The sequence below is a fragment of the Palaemon carinicauda genome, chromosome 10 (genome assembly GCF_036898095.1).
Source record: "Palaemon carinicauda isolate YSFRI2023 chromosome 10, ASM3689809v2, whole genome shotgun sequence".
Taxonomy (NCBI): domain Eukaryota; kingdom Metazoa; phylum Arthropoda; class Malacostraca; order Decapoda; family Palaemonidae; genus Palaemon; species Palaemon carinicauda.
Window position 1 is genome coordinate 129,839,379 of NC_090734.1, and position 17,500 is coordinate 129,856,878.

Below are 17,500 nucleotides of genomic sequence, written 5' to 3' on the forward strand. Positions count from 1 at the left end.
CAATCAAGTTGCAGATAAAGAGAGATTACAGGGTTCGCTGAATTGCGGGGACATTACGCGGTTTTACATTGTCCTCCTAATTGGAGTAAAATATCACATTTTCCATAACGTAAAAAATACAACATATAGACCTTTCGTTGACATAAAATATATCGTACAGCATTTTACTTTAATCAAAATGTTAAAAAATCGGTTACGTTTCCTAAATAGCTAAAACATAGAAAACGAGTTATCTTATTCACGTAAAAACATTAAAATATGAGATATTATTTTCTGTAAGCATTCAAGGTTGTTACTGAAACGATATATAAGAACTCGCATGATTCTTATTATGTTCACTAAAATATTAGCAGAACCGTCGGCGAATGACTGATAAAATAACAAGACTCTTCCAGCTAACAGTTTATGCATAAACTTGAAAATCATTAAAATAGTTTTTTTTTCGTCACTATGCACAACCATACAAGAGTCAAAAAAAAAAAAGATAAACTAGAGGGGCACTCAGTATAGCGCAGACCTCCGTCACGGCAGCGTGTTTCTCGACCTTGACTTTGACCTTTGACCTTAACATGTATTAATTGGTGTGGATTTTCATACACTCGAATATAAACCAAGTTTGAAGTCTCTGTGACAATGATGTCCAAACTTATGGCTGATTACGTGAATTACACATTTTGCTTGACCGTGACCTTGACCTTAGATCTTGACCTTCCAAAATTTAATCAATTCCAGCTTTTTACATAACAGTTAATCCCTACAAGTTTCATTACTCTACGATTAAAACTGTGGCCAGGAAGCTGTTAACAAACACACAAACGGGGGCTAAAACATAACCTCCTTCAAAATTCGTTGGCTGATATATTTGTCGTTCCCAAAGGATTCACATAAGTTAATCCCTGCAAGTTTCATCACTCTATGATTAAAATTGTGGCCAGGAAGCTATTCACAAACACACACAAACAGGGGGTAAAACATAACCTCCTTCAAACTTCGTTGGCTGATATATTTGTCGTTCCCAAAGGATCCACAACAAAAGGCTATGAGCTTTATCCATTTCCTTGACGGTAATTATATGGCAATACGATAATTAGATGGAGAAAATGGAATCAATCTATCTTTCTTTCTACACGCCACAATTTACTAGACGAGACAACTTTTATTTCATATAAAGTGTACCAACCGTGTGTCACACGATCGTACATAATTCATTTTGTATATATTATGCTTGTATCTTCGCTCTTCCCTCGCACTAAAAAGAACCAGAATAAACATGTCTGCGTTTCTTCTATGTAACATTGTCTGTTTCTCGAACATGTAATTTCCTGTTGCCTTGAGGTTTTGTATATAAAGGAGAGTGTTCTATAATAAATTAACTCAGTTGCTTTCACACTGCCTTTGAGTTCACAACCTTCTCTCGGCCCGTCACAAAAGAATCGATGTCAAAGCTGAGAAAAGCGACAGGTGGCATTAGGGCCAATAGGTCTGGAAATGTTGAAGGCTAATAATAGGATTGACTCACTGGGGAGTGGAGGGGTCGTGTCTTATATTTATAGCTGATGTATGACTCATTTAGCAATAAACAAACAAACAAACAAAACACCCACCCCCACACACACGCACAGACACACAGACACACACATATATATATATGTATATATATATATATATATATATATATATATATATATATATATATATATATAATATATATAGATATATATATATATATATATATATATATATATATATATATATATATATATATATATATATATATATTCAAATAAGCCATATATTTCAACACATTAATTTCTGCATTCTCTTACCGACCTCGGGATCAGAGTCCCAAGGCAAAATCACTCAAAGATACTAGCATCTGACCAGCTGGGATTCGAACCCTGGTCCAGGACACTTGTATGACAGTATGGTCACTGTCATACATGTATCCTGGACCAGGGTTCGAATCCCAGCTGGTCAGATGCTAGTATCTTTGAGTGATTTTGCCTTGGGACTCTGATCCCGAGGTCGGTAAGAGAATGCAGAAATTAATGTGTTGAAATATATGGCTTATTTGAATATATATATATATATATATATATATATATATATATATATATATATATATATATATATACACACACATGTATATTTATATGATAATTTTGCACATTTATACGTGTTTTTCATAATCATATAAGCCATATATCATACTCCTCCTAATATCTGGATTCTCTCTACCTCGGAATCAGAGAACCAAGCGGGAATCAACTCAATATATAATAGCTTCTGGTCAGGCCGGGGAATCGAACCCGGGTAATAGAAACTAGGGCTCCATTAACTTTGATTTGCGGTAGTCCATTTTTTTAGGGGGGGGAGCTATGTAATTCACTACGCATTATGCACTTATTTCAAATTACTCTGTATTATTTGGAATTAATTTATACTGAAATTAACCATATCTACATAATACTTCAAGACTTGGGTACATCATATCAATTCCGAACTGATGTCACAACACTGATATCTAAATAAATCATTCAAAAAGAAAATCATGCAATATTCGGCGATAACGAAAATGACCTCAAACTCGCTTCATAGTAAACAGTTTCACCTCACTGACAATAATTCATGTAATAAAAGTTCTACTGTTAACACTGTCTGGCTACATATTACAAATCAGACATTTTATCCTAATTATAAGGCAATATGATGATGATCATATTGAGTCCCTTGTTAGGCTGGGAGGAACGTAGAGAGTAGAGGTCCCCTTTTTGTTTTTGTTTCTTTGTTGATGTCGGCTACCCCCAAAAATTGGGGGAGGTGAGTTGGTATATGTATGTATGTGTATAAGGCAATATTCCAAGGAACATGAATCACGTTCAATCAATTTTAAAATCCATTTTTTTGGCTCAACATTTGAAAGTCACGCAACACTATCATTATGATAGTGAGTAATATGAATAGCTTCGGTGACGTCTTGTATACTGTTATAAATTTCAAATTATATTGCTTCAAAGCACGTACTGCTTCGATTCCGGCAAAATTAAGTACACAACCTACCGCGATTGATATAAGAAAACGTTATTTTGAGTATGAAATGTGCATTTACATGCTTGTATGTAAGTGTATGTATGTAAGTGTATATATATATATATACATATATATATATATATATATATATATATATATATATATATATATATATATTTATATATATATGTATATATATATTCATATATATATATATATATATATATATATATATATATATATATATATATATATACACACACACACACACATACACACATCAAAAGACCAAAAATTATCCACTGATCATTAAAAAGACCCCTTACATAAACTAAATTTTGAGAAGCACCTACTCCAAAGAAGACCTGTGAGTAGTCGACCCCATATGACCCCATCACCTTTACAAAGACCAAGTTTCGAAGAAAACAAGAAAGAGACGCTGTTTGTGAAGTACTCACCAGCCGCGCGACGTTCGAACTCGTCGAAGAGTCGGTTGACTTCCTCGATCTCGCGCTTCAGACGTCTCAGCTGAGGGTCGTTTGGATCGCCCTCCTGGATGAGCTTCTCGGCGTCTTCGTTGAGAGCCCTGCGGATGGCGTTCCTCTGGTCGGGTCCCATGGCAATGAACTGCAAGGGAAGAGGGAGATTTGAAGGTTATTTAAACGTCATATTGGTTTGATTTATAAATTTAGGTTATGAAGCCTGAGGCTGGAGATATGAAGAAGATTATTTAATCGTCATATTGGTTGGATTTGTAAATTTAGGTTATGAGGCCTGAGGCTGGAGATATGAAGAAGATTATTTAATCATATTGGTTGGATTTGTAAATTTAGGCTATGTGGCCCGGAGATGGGATCCTGGAGGCCTTTTAATGCTTGGGGTCACTTGGGGACAACCAAGACCAACTGGGATATTCAACTAGAGATTATTTTCAGTAGTGATGAAATCACTCAGTTATGTCATCATTACCTTGAATATTTAGTTTTTTTTTATCAAGTTTACATCGTGAATTTGACAGTATTAATGAAATTGGAAAATCATCAAGTTATTCAGTCGTTTTTTGACACAATACAACAATTTTTTTTTGGGGGGGAGAGATTAAAACACTGAATTGAAGTGGTACTTTAGTTCCCCAGTCATGGACCTACTATGTTTATAATGATGATTTTATATCTCCAAAATTGTATTAATCTAAGATCAAAGCCAAGGAAAGAATTATGAGAGGCCTAAAAAAAAAAAAAAAAAAAAAAAAAAAAAAAAAAAAAAAAAAAAAAAGAAAAAAAAAAAAAAAAGAGAGAGAGAGAGAGAGAGAGAGAGAGAGAGAGAGAGAGAGAGAGAGAGAGAGAGAGAGAGAGAGAGAGAGAGAGAGAGAGAAAGCTTTATGACCACAAAACCGATCTTACCTGAGCCAAATCCCAGCTCTTCACAACCTTGATGGTGGCAAAAATCATGTTCTGGCGCATGCGCAGTTGCTTCTTCTGCCAGAGGGCTATGCACCTCTCGTATTGCCTCCTGAGCTTGTCGGCTGCGTCGATGGCCTCCTGGTTCGGAGGGGGGATGGTGAAGATGACTCCGGGCACCAAACCCTTGTTGCCCGAGTTGGTGATCACGTTCCACTTGACCCGGTTGCTGTTGTCGTGGACGGTGCAACGCTCGCCCTTGCTGATGCTCATCTGTCAACAACAGGGAGATAACCTTAGAAATGACCTTAATTATATCATTTCTGACAAACTATATTTGCCACTTAACCTATTCATTTTGAGAGAGAAAAATAATCTTGAAATTATTTCTGAGAAATTATTTTACTTAAAGAAGGGGATGTCCCCTTTTCTTTTACTTAAAAAAGATAGTATCATATTTCTTTCATTGCTTTAATAGGCCCCATTTCAATTATCATTTTAAAAAGGGGATATTCCAATTTCCTTTCTTTTAAAAAGGGGATATCCCATTTCCTATCTTACTTTAAAAAGGGATGTCCCATTTCCACTTTTATTTTAAAAAGCGGATGCCTCATTTCCATTTGTACTTTAACAAGGGGATGTCCCATTACATTTTTACTTTAAAATTGGGATATCCCATTTCCCATCTTACTTTAAAAAGGGGATATCCCATTTCCTATCTTACTTTAAAAAGGGGATATCCTATTTCCTATCTTACTTTAAAAAGGGGATATCCCATTTCCTATCTTACTTTAAAAAGGGGACATCCCATTTCCTATCTTACTTTAAAAAGGGGATATCCCATTTCCTATCTTACTTTAAAAAGGGGATATCCCATTTCATTTCTACTTTACAAAGGAATATGTCCCATTCCTTCTCCTACTTTTAAAAGCAAGAGGGATATGCTCCTACCCAATAATACACTCAAACACGACCCTTGCAACACTAAATCTCCTAAAAAAGCTGAAACATCTCTTTCCTTTCTTTCATTATCAACAAACAAAATCGACCCTTACAACACTAAATCTCCTAAAAAGCTGAAACATCTCTTCCCTTTCTTTCATTATCAACAAACAAAATCGACCCTTACAACACTAAATCTCCTAAAAAGCTGAAACATCTCTTCCCTTTCTTTCATTATCAACAAACAAAATCGACCCTTACAACACTAAATCTCCTAAAAAGCTGAAACATCTCTTCCCTTTCTTTCATTATCAACAAACAAAATCGACCCTTACAACACTAAATCTCCTAAAAAGCTGAAACATCTCTTTCCTTTCAATCAGTATGACCCAACAAAACAAGGTCCACCCCACTCACATCCATCTTCTTGTAATTGCAGATGGCAGTTACTGCCGTTGGCTGTCTCAAAGTCTGTCGACGTTGTTTAAGAGGAACAACAGATTTGGCTCTGTTGATTAACTCGTCGACAGTGTTGCTGAACTGGGTGAGTTCTTCGCGGACGTCCTGCATCTCTCGTAACAGCTGTTCGCCGTCGTCCAGCCCGAAGTCAGTCACGGAGAAGGTCGAGTTGAGTTTCTCGTCTTGCCTGTGGTATCGAGAGACAATTCGCTTAGGAGGAGAACATTCTTAAGGCTGATAGTGATATTGTTGAACCAGAATCAAAGCATTAGTTAAGAAGATAATTTTTGGATAAAATTTCATCTTTTTTAAGAGATTATATATATATATATATATATATATATATATATATATATATATATATATATATATGTGTGTGTGTGTGTGTGTGTGTGTGTATATATATATATATCATTTTCTGATATATTGTAATAATTTTTAACCAAACGTTGAATATTTCTAAATAAATTTGATACTCTTTTTTTTTTAAATAATAAAATCTAATCACCTTTTAAATGAAATTTAATATTTTTAAATAAAATTTAATTTTTAATGAAATTTAATATTTTTAAATAAAATATAATTTTTGATTAAATTTAATATTTAAAAATAAATTTTTAAAGTTTTATAATGTTCAATCAAATCTGATATTTTCTAAACAAAAATTAATAACTTTTAAATAAACTGTAACCATTTTTAATTACTCCTATTTTCTGACAAAAAAGTATCTTTAAAATAGTAATTCTCACACAAAAACTCCTTTAAAAATGTCAATAATATCAATGATAATAAATCATAAAGACGATAACAACAATTATAACAATTGTGATGTAATTTATTAGTGTTTTGGTAGCTAACTAAAATTTAACCAATCCTCAAATAAAATACTATCCATTTCAAATCAAATGTTATCTTATAATCTTAAAATCCCCGAAAACCTCCCTAGAAGAAAAAAAAAATCACCCATCTTTCATTACCATGACATCCTCAAAACCTCCAAATACTACAAAAAAAAAAAAAAATTCAACTCACGCCATAATGAACTGTTCAGCGTTGGCGACATCAGTGAAGAAGGTGTGGTAATGCGAGGCGTGCTGCAAGTGAGTTTCAAGGCACAAGGTAAGTTCGAGCAGCCACTGCCACTGGGTCTGCATGGCGGCCAAGTAGGCCTCCACCGTCTTGCTGGCCGGATGGTGTCCTATCACCAGGCTGTTTCCACGGTCTTGCACAGCGCTGAACTGCACCTCTCGTTTCTCCAACTCGCCCATGAGTTTCTGTGTGTGGAAGTTGTTCGTGGTTAAATTAGGATTTTTTTTATATATCAGTGATATGAAAATGTATTTATCTATTTACTAAGGAATTAACCCCCTACTTTGGGGAGTAGCCGACATCAAAACAAAGGAACAAAAGGGGATGTTTCCTCTTTCCGCTACTCCCAGCCTGACGAGGGATTCAGCCGAGTTAGGCTGGTAGTGCTAGGGTGCCACAGCCCACATACATACATATATATATATATATATATATATATATATATATAGAGAGAGAGAGAGAGAGAGAGAGAGAGAGAGAGAGAGAGAGAGAGAGAGAGAGAGAGAGAGAGAGAGAGAGAGAGAGAGAGATCATCAGCCGTTGCTAGTCAAAGGCCTCACACAAATATATATATATATATATATATATATATATATATATATATATATATATATATATATATATATATATATATATATAAGGGCAAGGATATAGCAGCTTTGCCCTTACAGCTTATTGAGAATCTAAGACTATTCCCTTCTAGCTCCATCTCTTCGAAGTAAAGGTAGAAGCCTTAGTATATAACCAACATCTATAGAAATCATTGAATCTTATTACATAGAATAAAATCCACATCAATTTACCTCATAGTAACGCTCAACATCGACGATGTTGAGAGACTTGTTGGCCCAGTCCCTGTTGAGTTCCTGTTCCTCTCTCTCGTTGAGCCAGATGAGCTCTTGCGTGGCTGCCTGCAGGAAGTCTAACAGGCTGTGCAGGTCGGAGACGCGCTTGTTGCTCAGCGAGAGCAACTCGGCGTAGATCTTACGGAGTTGGGACAGCAGGTTGATGTAGACTTGCTGTTCTTCGCCGCTGAAGTTGTTCTGAGGGGGGAGGGGGGAAATAAGGGTACATTGAAAAACCTCAGACATAGTTGTGAAATATTTTTTTTAATTACAAGAATAAAAAGAATAAAAAATTGTTTAATAGTACATTATATGCTGTCAACGAGGCGAGTATATATATAAAAAATCTTTTATAAAAAATAAAATCAATTCATAATCCGAAAAACCTTGTCTCTATGAAATATTGATAAAAAAAAAACATTTTTGAAAGATTTTTTTTTTCAAATTGAATAAAAAGAATAATTTGTTGAATAGTATGTACCGTCAATAAGTCTAGTATATGAAAAAAAAAGTTAAAAAAAAAATCAAATATTGCATGAGCTAAAAAAATAACGTTAAAACCTTACTCTCTATGAAATAGTAACAAAATACAAAGCATTAAATATAAAAGTTTCACAGGTCCAAGAGAAAACCTTGAATCTTCCTCTCTCAGAACTTGTTTTTGAGCGAAAAAACTCGTGATTTCTCTTGAACTTTGATTTCGTAACAAAACCAACAACCAGCAGGTGTTACGCAAGATCATTTCCGCTGATGCATGATGTACGAAAACAAAAGTTTTATGGAGGAGACAAAGTCAACTCCCTCCGCTCACCTCGGCTTGAGCACATTGGTCAACATTGGTGTGGAACTGGTGGATGATCTTGTGTTCCTTCTGGTGACTCTCGTATTCCTTCTCGACGGCTGCAAGGTCGTTGCCGTATTCGCTGTCATTCAGCTTTTTCTGAAAAGGGGAAATGACGTAATATGTCAACAAATTCAAAGTCCAAAGGGACAACTGAGTAGAAATAGCTCTTTCTGAAAGGGGAAATGAACTACTCAGTAGAAACAGCTTTTTCTGAAAGGGGAAATGACGCAATATGTCTATAAATTCAAAGTCCAAAGGAACAACCGAGTAGAAATAGCTCTTTCTGAAAGGGGAAATGAACAACTTAGTTGAAACTGCTTTCTCTGAAAAGGGGAAATAACGCAGTATGTAAACAATCCAAAGTCAAAAGGAACAACTGAGTTGAAACAGCTTTTTCTGAAAGGGGAATTGAACAACTGAGTAGACACAACTTCTTCTGAAAAGGGAAATGACGGAATATGTCAACAAATCGAAAGACTAAAAGAACAACTAGTGTAGAAACATACAGTAGATATTTAATATGTGACCACATAATTATTCTGTTATTCTCCATATATTTCTTTAATATTTCTTTAATATTTTCACATAACAGGTAGTACAACTGCCCTGTGGTATTTCTTCATGTTTGTAAGACCAAACATTTACACTTTTTCTAAATATAATTTTACAAAATACTAGTGTTAAGTTGGACTGGTAAAAATTAACCATAAGTGTTTTGACTATAAAAAAAACAAAGTACAGTAATTTCTCCGTTTGTGAGATCAAACATTTACACTATTTCTAAATGTCACTTTACAAAATACTAGTGTTCAGTTGAACTGGTAAAAATTAAACACAAGCGTTTTGACTTGTACAAAAAACAATGTACGGTAAGTTCCTTAAAACTTTGACCATCACATTCAACTTTATTAGTTGAAGGCTTTTTTACTTCTTATAAATGTCACTTTACAAGACTTGTGTTAAGGTGGACTGGTAGAAACTAATCACAAGGGTTTGGCTAGTACAAAATTATAAGTAAAGCAAGTTCCTTAAAACTTTGACTCTCATATCCAATTTTATTAGTTGAAGGCTTTTTAAAACATTCCCTAAGAAAAAAGGTTTTTTTTTTTTTTTTTTTTTTTTTTACTTTTTTTCTAAATATCATTTTACAAAATACTAGTGTTAAGTTGGACTTGTCAAAATTAACCACACGGGTTTTGGCTAATACAAAAAACTAAATAAAGCAATTTTCTTAAAACATTGACTCCCAACATACTCTAATAAGCTAAATCTAGATTAAAAATCAGCTACATAAAAGAATTTCCATTGTAGAAGCACCTCCGACCAAAGACCCTTTTGGTAACTCACCAGCTTATCTTTGCACCAGTTGATGCATTCCTGCAGGAATCTGAAGTGTTCGTTCGTTTCGACGAGTCGAGATTCGGAGACGACGATTCTCTTGGTCGTGGTGTAGGACTCTTGCTGGGTGAATGATCTGTTGTTCAAAACGATCAGCAGGCGGTTCTCGAAGAGCGTCCTCACGCTTACATAGCGCTCCTCTAATTTTACAACCCTGAAAGAGGACAAGTGGAGAGAACATGTCAAGAAAATATACAAGTATGACTGGGAATTTTACTACTTTAGTATTCAGCAGCATTTGGTTTCCTTAAAACATTGAGCCAAAATGCTTGGAATCAGGGATGTGATAAAGAACAACCCTGAAAGAGGACAAGTGGAGAGAACATGTCAAGAAAATACACAGGTATGACTGAGAATTTTCACTACTTTTGTATTCAGCAGCATTTGTTTTCCTTAAAATATTGAGCCAAAATGCTTGGAATCAGGGATGTGATAAAGAACAACCCTGAAAGAGGACAAGTGGAGAGAACATGTCAAGAAAATACACAGGTATGACTGAGAATTTTCACTACTTTTGTATTCAGCAGCATTTGTTTTCCTTAAAATATTGAGCCAAAATGCTTGGAATCAGGGATGTGATAAAGAACAACCCTGAAAGGGGACAAGTGGAGAAAACATGTCAGGAAAATACACAAGTATGACTGGGAAATTTTACTAGTTAAGTATACAGCAGCATTTGTTTTCCTTAAAACATTGAGACAAAATGCTTGGAATCAGGGTTGTGATAAAGAACAACCCTGGAAAAAGACAAGTGGAGAGAACATGTCAGGAAAATACACAAGTATGACAGGGAAATTTTACTACTTTAGTATTCAACAGCCTTTGTTTTCCTTAAAATATTGAGCCAGACAGGGAGAGAGATGTGTGTACCTCTTGTGAAGGATGGGGGCTTCGTGGTAGTGCCCATCCCGGAGGACCTTGACGTCCGAGTGGAGGGTCTTGATGGTATCCTCGCACTGAGCCAACTCTCCGTCTAGGGCATCACAGTTTCGTTTGGCGTCCATGGGGTGAAGTCGCTCAACCCTCCTGGCTTCGTCTTCGATGCGTATTTCGACCTCCTCCAAAGTCACTTCGGTCTGCTTAATTTCTCGGTGAACCTTCTCAGCCAGGCGCTGCAGGCGATCGGCACTGGAAAAAGGAACATTTATATCAATTAATTAACCCTTTGCATGCCTTGTGATGCTTTGGCGAATTATTCAAATTACAAACCAAAAGGTACTTAAGTTGTACTGATAATTTATTCTCGGCAATTGTAACTTGTAATTTTGACTCTGATGATCTTTTTGAAAATACCACAACAAAGTGTAATCTGCTATAAATTGACAACAAAAAGAGCATCATAACAATAATGTCACAGTGTAGAAAGTATAAAACTGCTGATCACAGTTATGTCTCAAGGGCAGATAGGGCTTGTAAATGCCTAGTGACTGAAAGGGTTCAAAACATTGATGTAAAAAAACTAAAAAAAAAAAGAAAAGAAAAAACCATTACAAGGGTCTAAAGCCGTACAATTATTGTGGCTTGAAATACATCAGAGAATATGAAATCTTTATCTGGACTTACCCGGATAAGGAATCGTGGAGGGCATCATCTCTCTCCTGGAAGAGAGACATGAGTTTGTTCCATTCGATATCAACATTGTTGTAATGGAGTTCAGGGGCGAGTTCGTCTTCTAAAAAGCCGCTGCCATCAAGGAGTTTCTGAATATCACGGTAAAGTCTTTGACAGGTGTTCTTGTCTCGCAATCTGGGTGGTACTTCTTCCTGTCTGAATCTGAAAAATGGCGAGGTTTAAAGGCCGCTCGTGAATGCCATGGGCAAGGGACACTGCTAATGCCCTAGCTAGCACGACAATGCCCTACAGACCGACACTATTTCCATATGATCAGTGCTCAAGCCCCCTCTCCACCCTAGCTAGGATAAGGAAGGGCCAGGCATTGGCTGCTGATGACTCAGCAGGTAGACCAATAGGCTTTGCCAAACCCCTCATCCTTAGCTCACAAGGATGGGGAGGTGCAGACACTAAAAGAAACCATCGAGCTTGAGTATGACTTGAACCCCAAGCGGCAACCCGGTGAACTTATGTTCACCGGGTTGCCGCTTGGGGTATGTTGAATAGATACACAGATTCGATTTTTCACATATCAATTAACGCAACCTAATAATGTTTGCTAAGGAGAAAAAATATACATTAATGAGAAGCTTCTTTGGACTAACCTTGTGCTTTCTTGGGCCATTCTTTTGAGTTCGATGGTGTTTGAAGGGAAATTTCTATCTTTCATGATGGAAGTGTGCTCACGAATCCAGTGCAACAGGGTGGTGGCCATTTCCCGGTATTCTTCGAGTTTGCGCTGGGCTTCCTGTGGGGCAAAGTGATTAAATCTTAAAATAATGGAAAATTTCATAATCGTAATTAATATCTATTTTACAAAGTATCAAATTTTATGAGAGTCTTAATTTCCTGGATGTCTCTTAATATCAAACGCTGAAGGCTAAACACTTGGATGTTTAATATTAAACGCTGAAGGCTAGACACTTGGATGTCTAATATATCAAACGCTGAAGGCTAGACAATTGGAGCTAGACACTTGGATGTCTAATATCAAACGCTGAAGGCTAGGCACTTGGATGTCTTATATCAAACGCTGAAGGCTAGGCACTTGGATGTCTAATATCAAACGCTGAAGGCTGGACACTTGGATGTTTAATATCAAACGCTGAAGGCTAGGCACTTGAGTGTGTCTTTAATAGCACTTGAATGTCTAACATCAAACGCTGAAGGCTAGGCACTTAGATGTCTAATATATCAAACGCTGAAGGCTAGGAACTTCAGACCAGGAGGACTTCAGCACCATATCAAAACAATAAACGAATCAAAAGCACTACACAACCCCACTGGGCTGAAGCAATGACTTACAACATTAAAGAGTGGATGAATAGATGGTGGCTCTGGGAAAATCTCATAGAGCTGTGACACATACGTAATCAACGACTTCTCGTCCGGTTCTGGGGTATCTACGTCTGTAAAGCACAAGGAAGAATTCGTTAGCAAGGGTGATAAAAGATTATATCTATATCTAACATCTGTAAATACTTTGAACGTAAGAGGATCCCAAATGTTTGCAGATCAGGAGGTCTTCAACTAATAAACACTCGACTTACAAACATTCGGAGATACGAACACAAATCCAACTGAAAATAACAAAGATAAGATAAGGCAATACTGTAGTGAAACAATATTATATCATTTCATACAGTAAGCAAAGCTACATTTGTAATAACATGATATCTATTTCATATGAAACCCCAATATTTGTTGACTTTTGTAGCAGGAAACCATTGGCTTGGTATCGCCAAAAAAAAAAAAAAAAAAAAGAAAAAAAAAAAACCGGGTTACGAACAATTTAACTTACAAACGGATTCTTGGAACCAATTACGGTTGTAAGTTGAGGACCTGCTGTACTTCATTCACTCTCTAAACTTTAATAACTTATTTTATATCTTTTACTCCATTCCTTACATATTTTCATGTAATGGAATTATTTATTTCCATTCCTACATAACGAGACGATGTATGAGAGGAAAAGTAACTTTTAACATTTTTCATTATTTACCTGACCGCAACAAGCATGACTTCAATCGTGTTTTTAACATTTCTCTGAATTGTAGGATGTAAGGCTGATGTCTTAATCGACATGATTCATATACTGTGTGTATATATATACATACATATAGATATATATATTCACATATATATATATATATATATATATATATATATATATATATATATATATATATATATATAAATATATATATATAAAATGTATATATATATATTTATATAGATATATATATATACATATATATATACTTACACACACACACACATATATATATATATATATATATATATATATATATATATATATATATATATAAATATATATACAATGTGTATATATATAATATATAATTATCTAATATACAATAATTTTACAAGAACACTGCCAATTAAAAAAACTAATCCCTTTAATCAATCATTCTATAACAATTTTATGTATCCTGCACTCAACATCAAACCTACAAGCAATCGAACTAAGAACCACACGCCATCTCACGTCGTTCTCAAATCCCCCAGACGAGAAATCCTCAAAACGTCGCATGACAGAAAAAAGGAAGAAGAAGAAGAGTGAGTTGTGGAGCCTCGGGGATCTGCCAGCCTCTCTTTCGAGATAAATGGCTTTGGGTCGGCAGTAAACACTGAGATGGGTTAAAGATAACCTGTCCTTGCATTGTTGCCTCCAAAAAGGGGGCCTTCGACAACCCGACCTCCTCCTCCAGGTCTCAAAAGTTATGATGATTAATGCATATGAAGCCATCTAGCTCTCATGTATACCGTTTAAATGGTAATCCAGCGTGTGGGAAGGGTGTGTGTATCCATTTAATACATACATATATATATATACACACACAGAGTTAGCCCAACACCTTCTAAAAACATAAGAGACACCTCACAAGTTTCGAACTGTGGACCTAACCGCGCTAGGACTCCTCGCTGCCGGGAGGAAGGACGCCGGTGACTGATACAATACATGTATTGGTGTGCTACTGTTATTAACACACATTTGGGTTCCCTTCAAATGTCATCTTCAATGTGTTGTAGATTAGACTTGGTATGTTACATCTTCAAGTAAAGTCTAGGTAAGTTAACTTTAAAATAGTTCATTCTTTAAAACCAGTATTAACATCTCCATCACAGGAGTACAGATGGTTTGGTCGGATGACCATTCCGTATGACATCTCAATAAGAACTACCACAAATATCCATATTCACGTTAAAGTTTATTTAGTTATCTCAGCACTTAATGGTTTATAGTAAACACAACATTAATACCGGGAGGTACTTAGTTCCGTTCCCATAGACAACTCTTTCACACGGCTTGGTTGTGTTTACTCTTCATGAAAAATGTTACATTGCTGAGGTTTGGCATTCGCATCCTGTTTATGATATGACTATGGCATTTCTCACACTTCTCCTACTTCCACAGTGACCTGTAGGTCATGTGTTTTAAACAAGTAATATCTATATATTACACATGAACATAAGCTACCCGAGTCTAAGCGATGTCAGGCAGGGCAGCCGATCGGGGCTACGGTCTAACCCCAAAGCCAAAGCAAAGTCCTTCAAAAAGAAGGCAACCGTGCTTACGCCATACAAAATGGGTAAAAATCACGTTAATAGGAAAAGAATATACATAAAACATGAATGGTTCGAGAGAATATATACATTCTAGATTGTATTACTGGCCTTCGACAATAAGATCAGTTTTTTTTTTTTTTTTTTTTTTTTAAGTGGGATGATTAAATCCTCAAAATAGTGCAAATGTCTGTTCATTATTCGTTCTAATTTTACTGCATCGTTTAAAGTTAATATCAACTGCATTTCTAAAAGTTACACCTTAATAAGCAAACCTCTTGTATTTGAAGCAGCTCTTATGTAAATCTCTCATAATTTGCTTGCGGAAATGTACAATTGCTATGTGAACAATAAAGATTGTTCTCCCAATTTAAACAATGACATAATTCTTACACTACAATGACCAACCAAACGACTGAATCCCTCGTCAGGCTGGGAGGAGCGAAGAGAGGAAAAGTCCCCTTTTGTTCCTTTTTATTTAATGTCAGCTACCCCCAAAAATTGGGGGAAGTGCCTTGGTAAATAGAAAATGACAGGCTCTATGTCCCGCACATCTAACAAAGTATCGGCTTATTTCATCTTTGCCTACACATACACAGAATAGTCTGGCCTATTCTTTCCTCATGCACTTGACAATGCTGAAATCTTCAAACAATTCTTTTCTCAAGAGGTTAACTACTGTAATTGTTCAGTGGCTACTTTCCTCTTGGCAAGGGTAGAAAAAACTCTTTATCTATGCTAAGCAGCTCTTCTAGGAGAAGGATACTCCAAAATTAAACCATTGTTCTCTAGGTTTGGGTAGTCCCATAGCCTCTGTACCATAGTCTTTCACTGTCTTGGGTTAGAGTTCTCTTGCTTGAGGATACACTAGGGCACACTGTTCTATCTAATTTCTCTTCCTCTTGTTTTGTTAAAGGTTTTATAGTTTATATAGGAAATATCTATTCTAATGTTGTTATTGTTCTTAAATTTCTTGTAGTTTTTCCTAATTTCCTTTCCTCGCTGGCTATTTTCCCTGTTGGAGCCCTTGGGCTTAAAGCATCCTGCTTTTCCAACAAGGGTTGTAGCTTATCAAGTAATAAAAAAAAATAATAATAATAATAATAATAATAATAATAATAATAACAATAATAATAATAATGGAACTGAAAAGACAAGAAACAAAGAGAGACAAGATTTATTTGTTGAAATTCATATTTACGAGACTTCCAGACCACAAACGGAGCTTTCCCTGGAAGACCACCTGAACATGGTCCCACTCACGGGATCGCATCCAGCATCCCCATATTCAGAAAGAGGACCGCAAAAACTGGCCGTGGGTCATCAGCCACTTAATATGGACAGGCGGTGAAAGTTGTCATTCCCTTGTTCTCTTGTTGTGGCATCACGATCACCGATGTCTTTTGGACTGATCGTACCAAGAAAACAAACATTAAAATTTCTCATCTGACGAAACTGGTATAATCTCACGGTTTTGCAATAGTGAAGCTCTGCACGACTCGCGTGACTGTAGGTGTCACTGTCTTATTGACAGGCGTCTTTAAGACGCCTAGATAACGTGAAAAACGCACTTAAGATGCATCATATGTTAAGCAGATGCTTTTAGGTCCAAGGAAAAGCGAAAGTGTCCCCGAAAAATGATAATAAAAGTCAGAGTTTCCAACTTTTATGTAGCGTGGCCCAAGACCTCTCAGCCTGACCTCGGCTCATTGTCCTGGAACATTGGGAGCCGGTCCACACCAACAAAATAGATTTCTGCGACCTCTTTTTCTCCACTCAATAAATGCATTCTATCCACTGCTTAACTGAGATGGATTGGAAGTCAATTCAATATATCCAATTCCAGGTATGGGGTCTTAAATATTCTCCATTCATCACTTTGTACCAGCCACATCTATTTTTCTGTGAACGACTTCAGTAAAATATCATCAATAACTACCAAATAGTTTCAATTACACCTGTCTCTTAACAAATGCTTAATAAATAAATCCCCTCATTTAATCTAAACCCTATCAGTTGAGTCTTCTCTGGTCAGCTAACGAACAATAAAATGTATTTTTCTTAGACCAACTTCACTCAATTCCCATCAATCTCTAACGAATTGTTACAACTACACCTGTCTCTTAACAAATGCACAATAAATAAATCTACATTTAATATAAATCTTATCAATTGAGTCTTCTCCGGTCAGCTAACGAATAGAATATATTTTTCTGTGACCAACTTCACTAAATTCTCATCAATATCTAACAAATAGTTTTAACTACACCTGTCTCTTAACAAACGCACAATAA

General features: G+C 35.9%; 1 protein-coding gene across 34 annotated transcripts in view; it reads right to left on the reverse strand.

The window, feature by feature from the left end:
• The window catches only part of shot (dystonin-like protein short stop), a 157,136-nt gene that overhangs the window by 137,472 nt on the left and 2,164 nt on the right, over positions 1 to 17,500 (reverse strand). For all 34 annotated transcript variants that reach the window (XM_068381865.1, XM_068381847.1, XM_068381881.1 and 31 more), the window contains exons 2-12: positions 12,924 to 13,027; positions 12,224 to 12,366; positions 11,571 to 11,780; positions 10,878 to 11,135; positions 9,957 to 10,161; positions 8,577 to 8,705; positions 7,724 to 7,963; positions 6,864 to 7,105; positions 5,790 to 6,018; positions 4,434 to 4,703; positions 3,489 to 3,657 (exon numbers count right to left, since the gene is read on the reverse strand). In XM_068381865.1, coding sequence (XP_068237966.1) covers positions 3,489 to 3,657; positions 4,434 to 4,703; positions 5,790 to 6,018; positions 6,864 to 7,105; positions 7,724 to 7,963; positions 8,577 to 8,705; positions 9,957 to 10,161; positions 10,878 to 11,135; positions 11,571 to 11,780; positions 12,224 to 12,366; positions 12,924 to 13,027 — 2,199 coding nt within the window. The remainder of the gene's footprint in view (positions 1 to 3,488; positions 3,658 to 4,433; positions 4,704 to 5,789; positions 6,019 to 6,863; positions 7,106 to 7,723; positions 7,964 to 8,576; positions 8,706 to 9,956; positions 10,162 to 10,877; positions 11,136 to 11,570; positions 11,781 to 12,223; positions 12,367 to 12,923; positions 13,028 to 17,500) is intronic.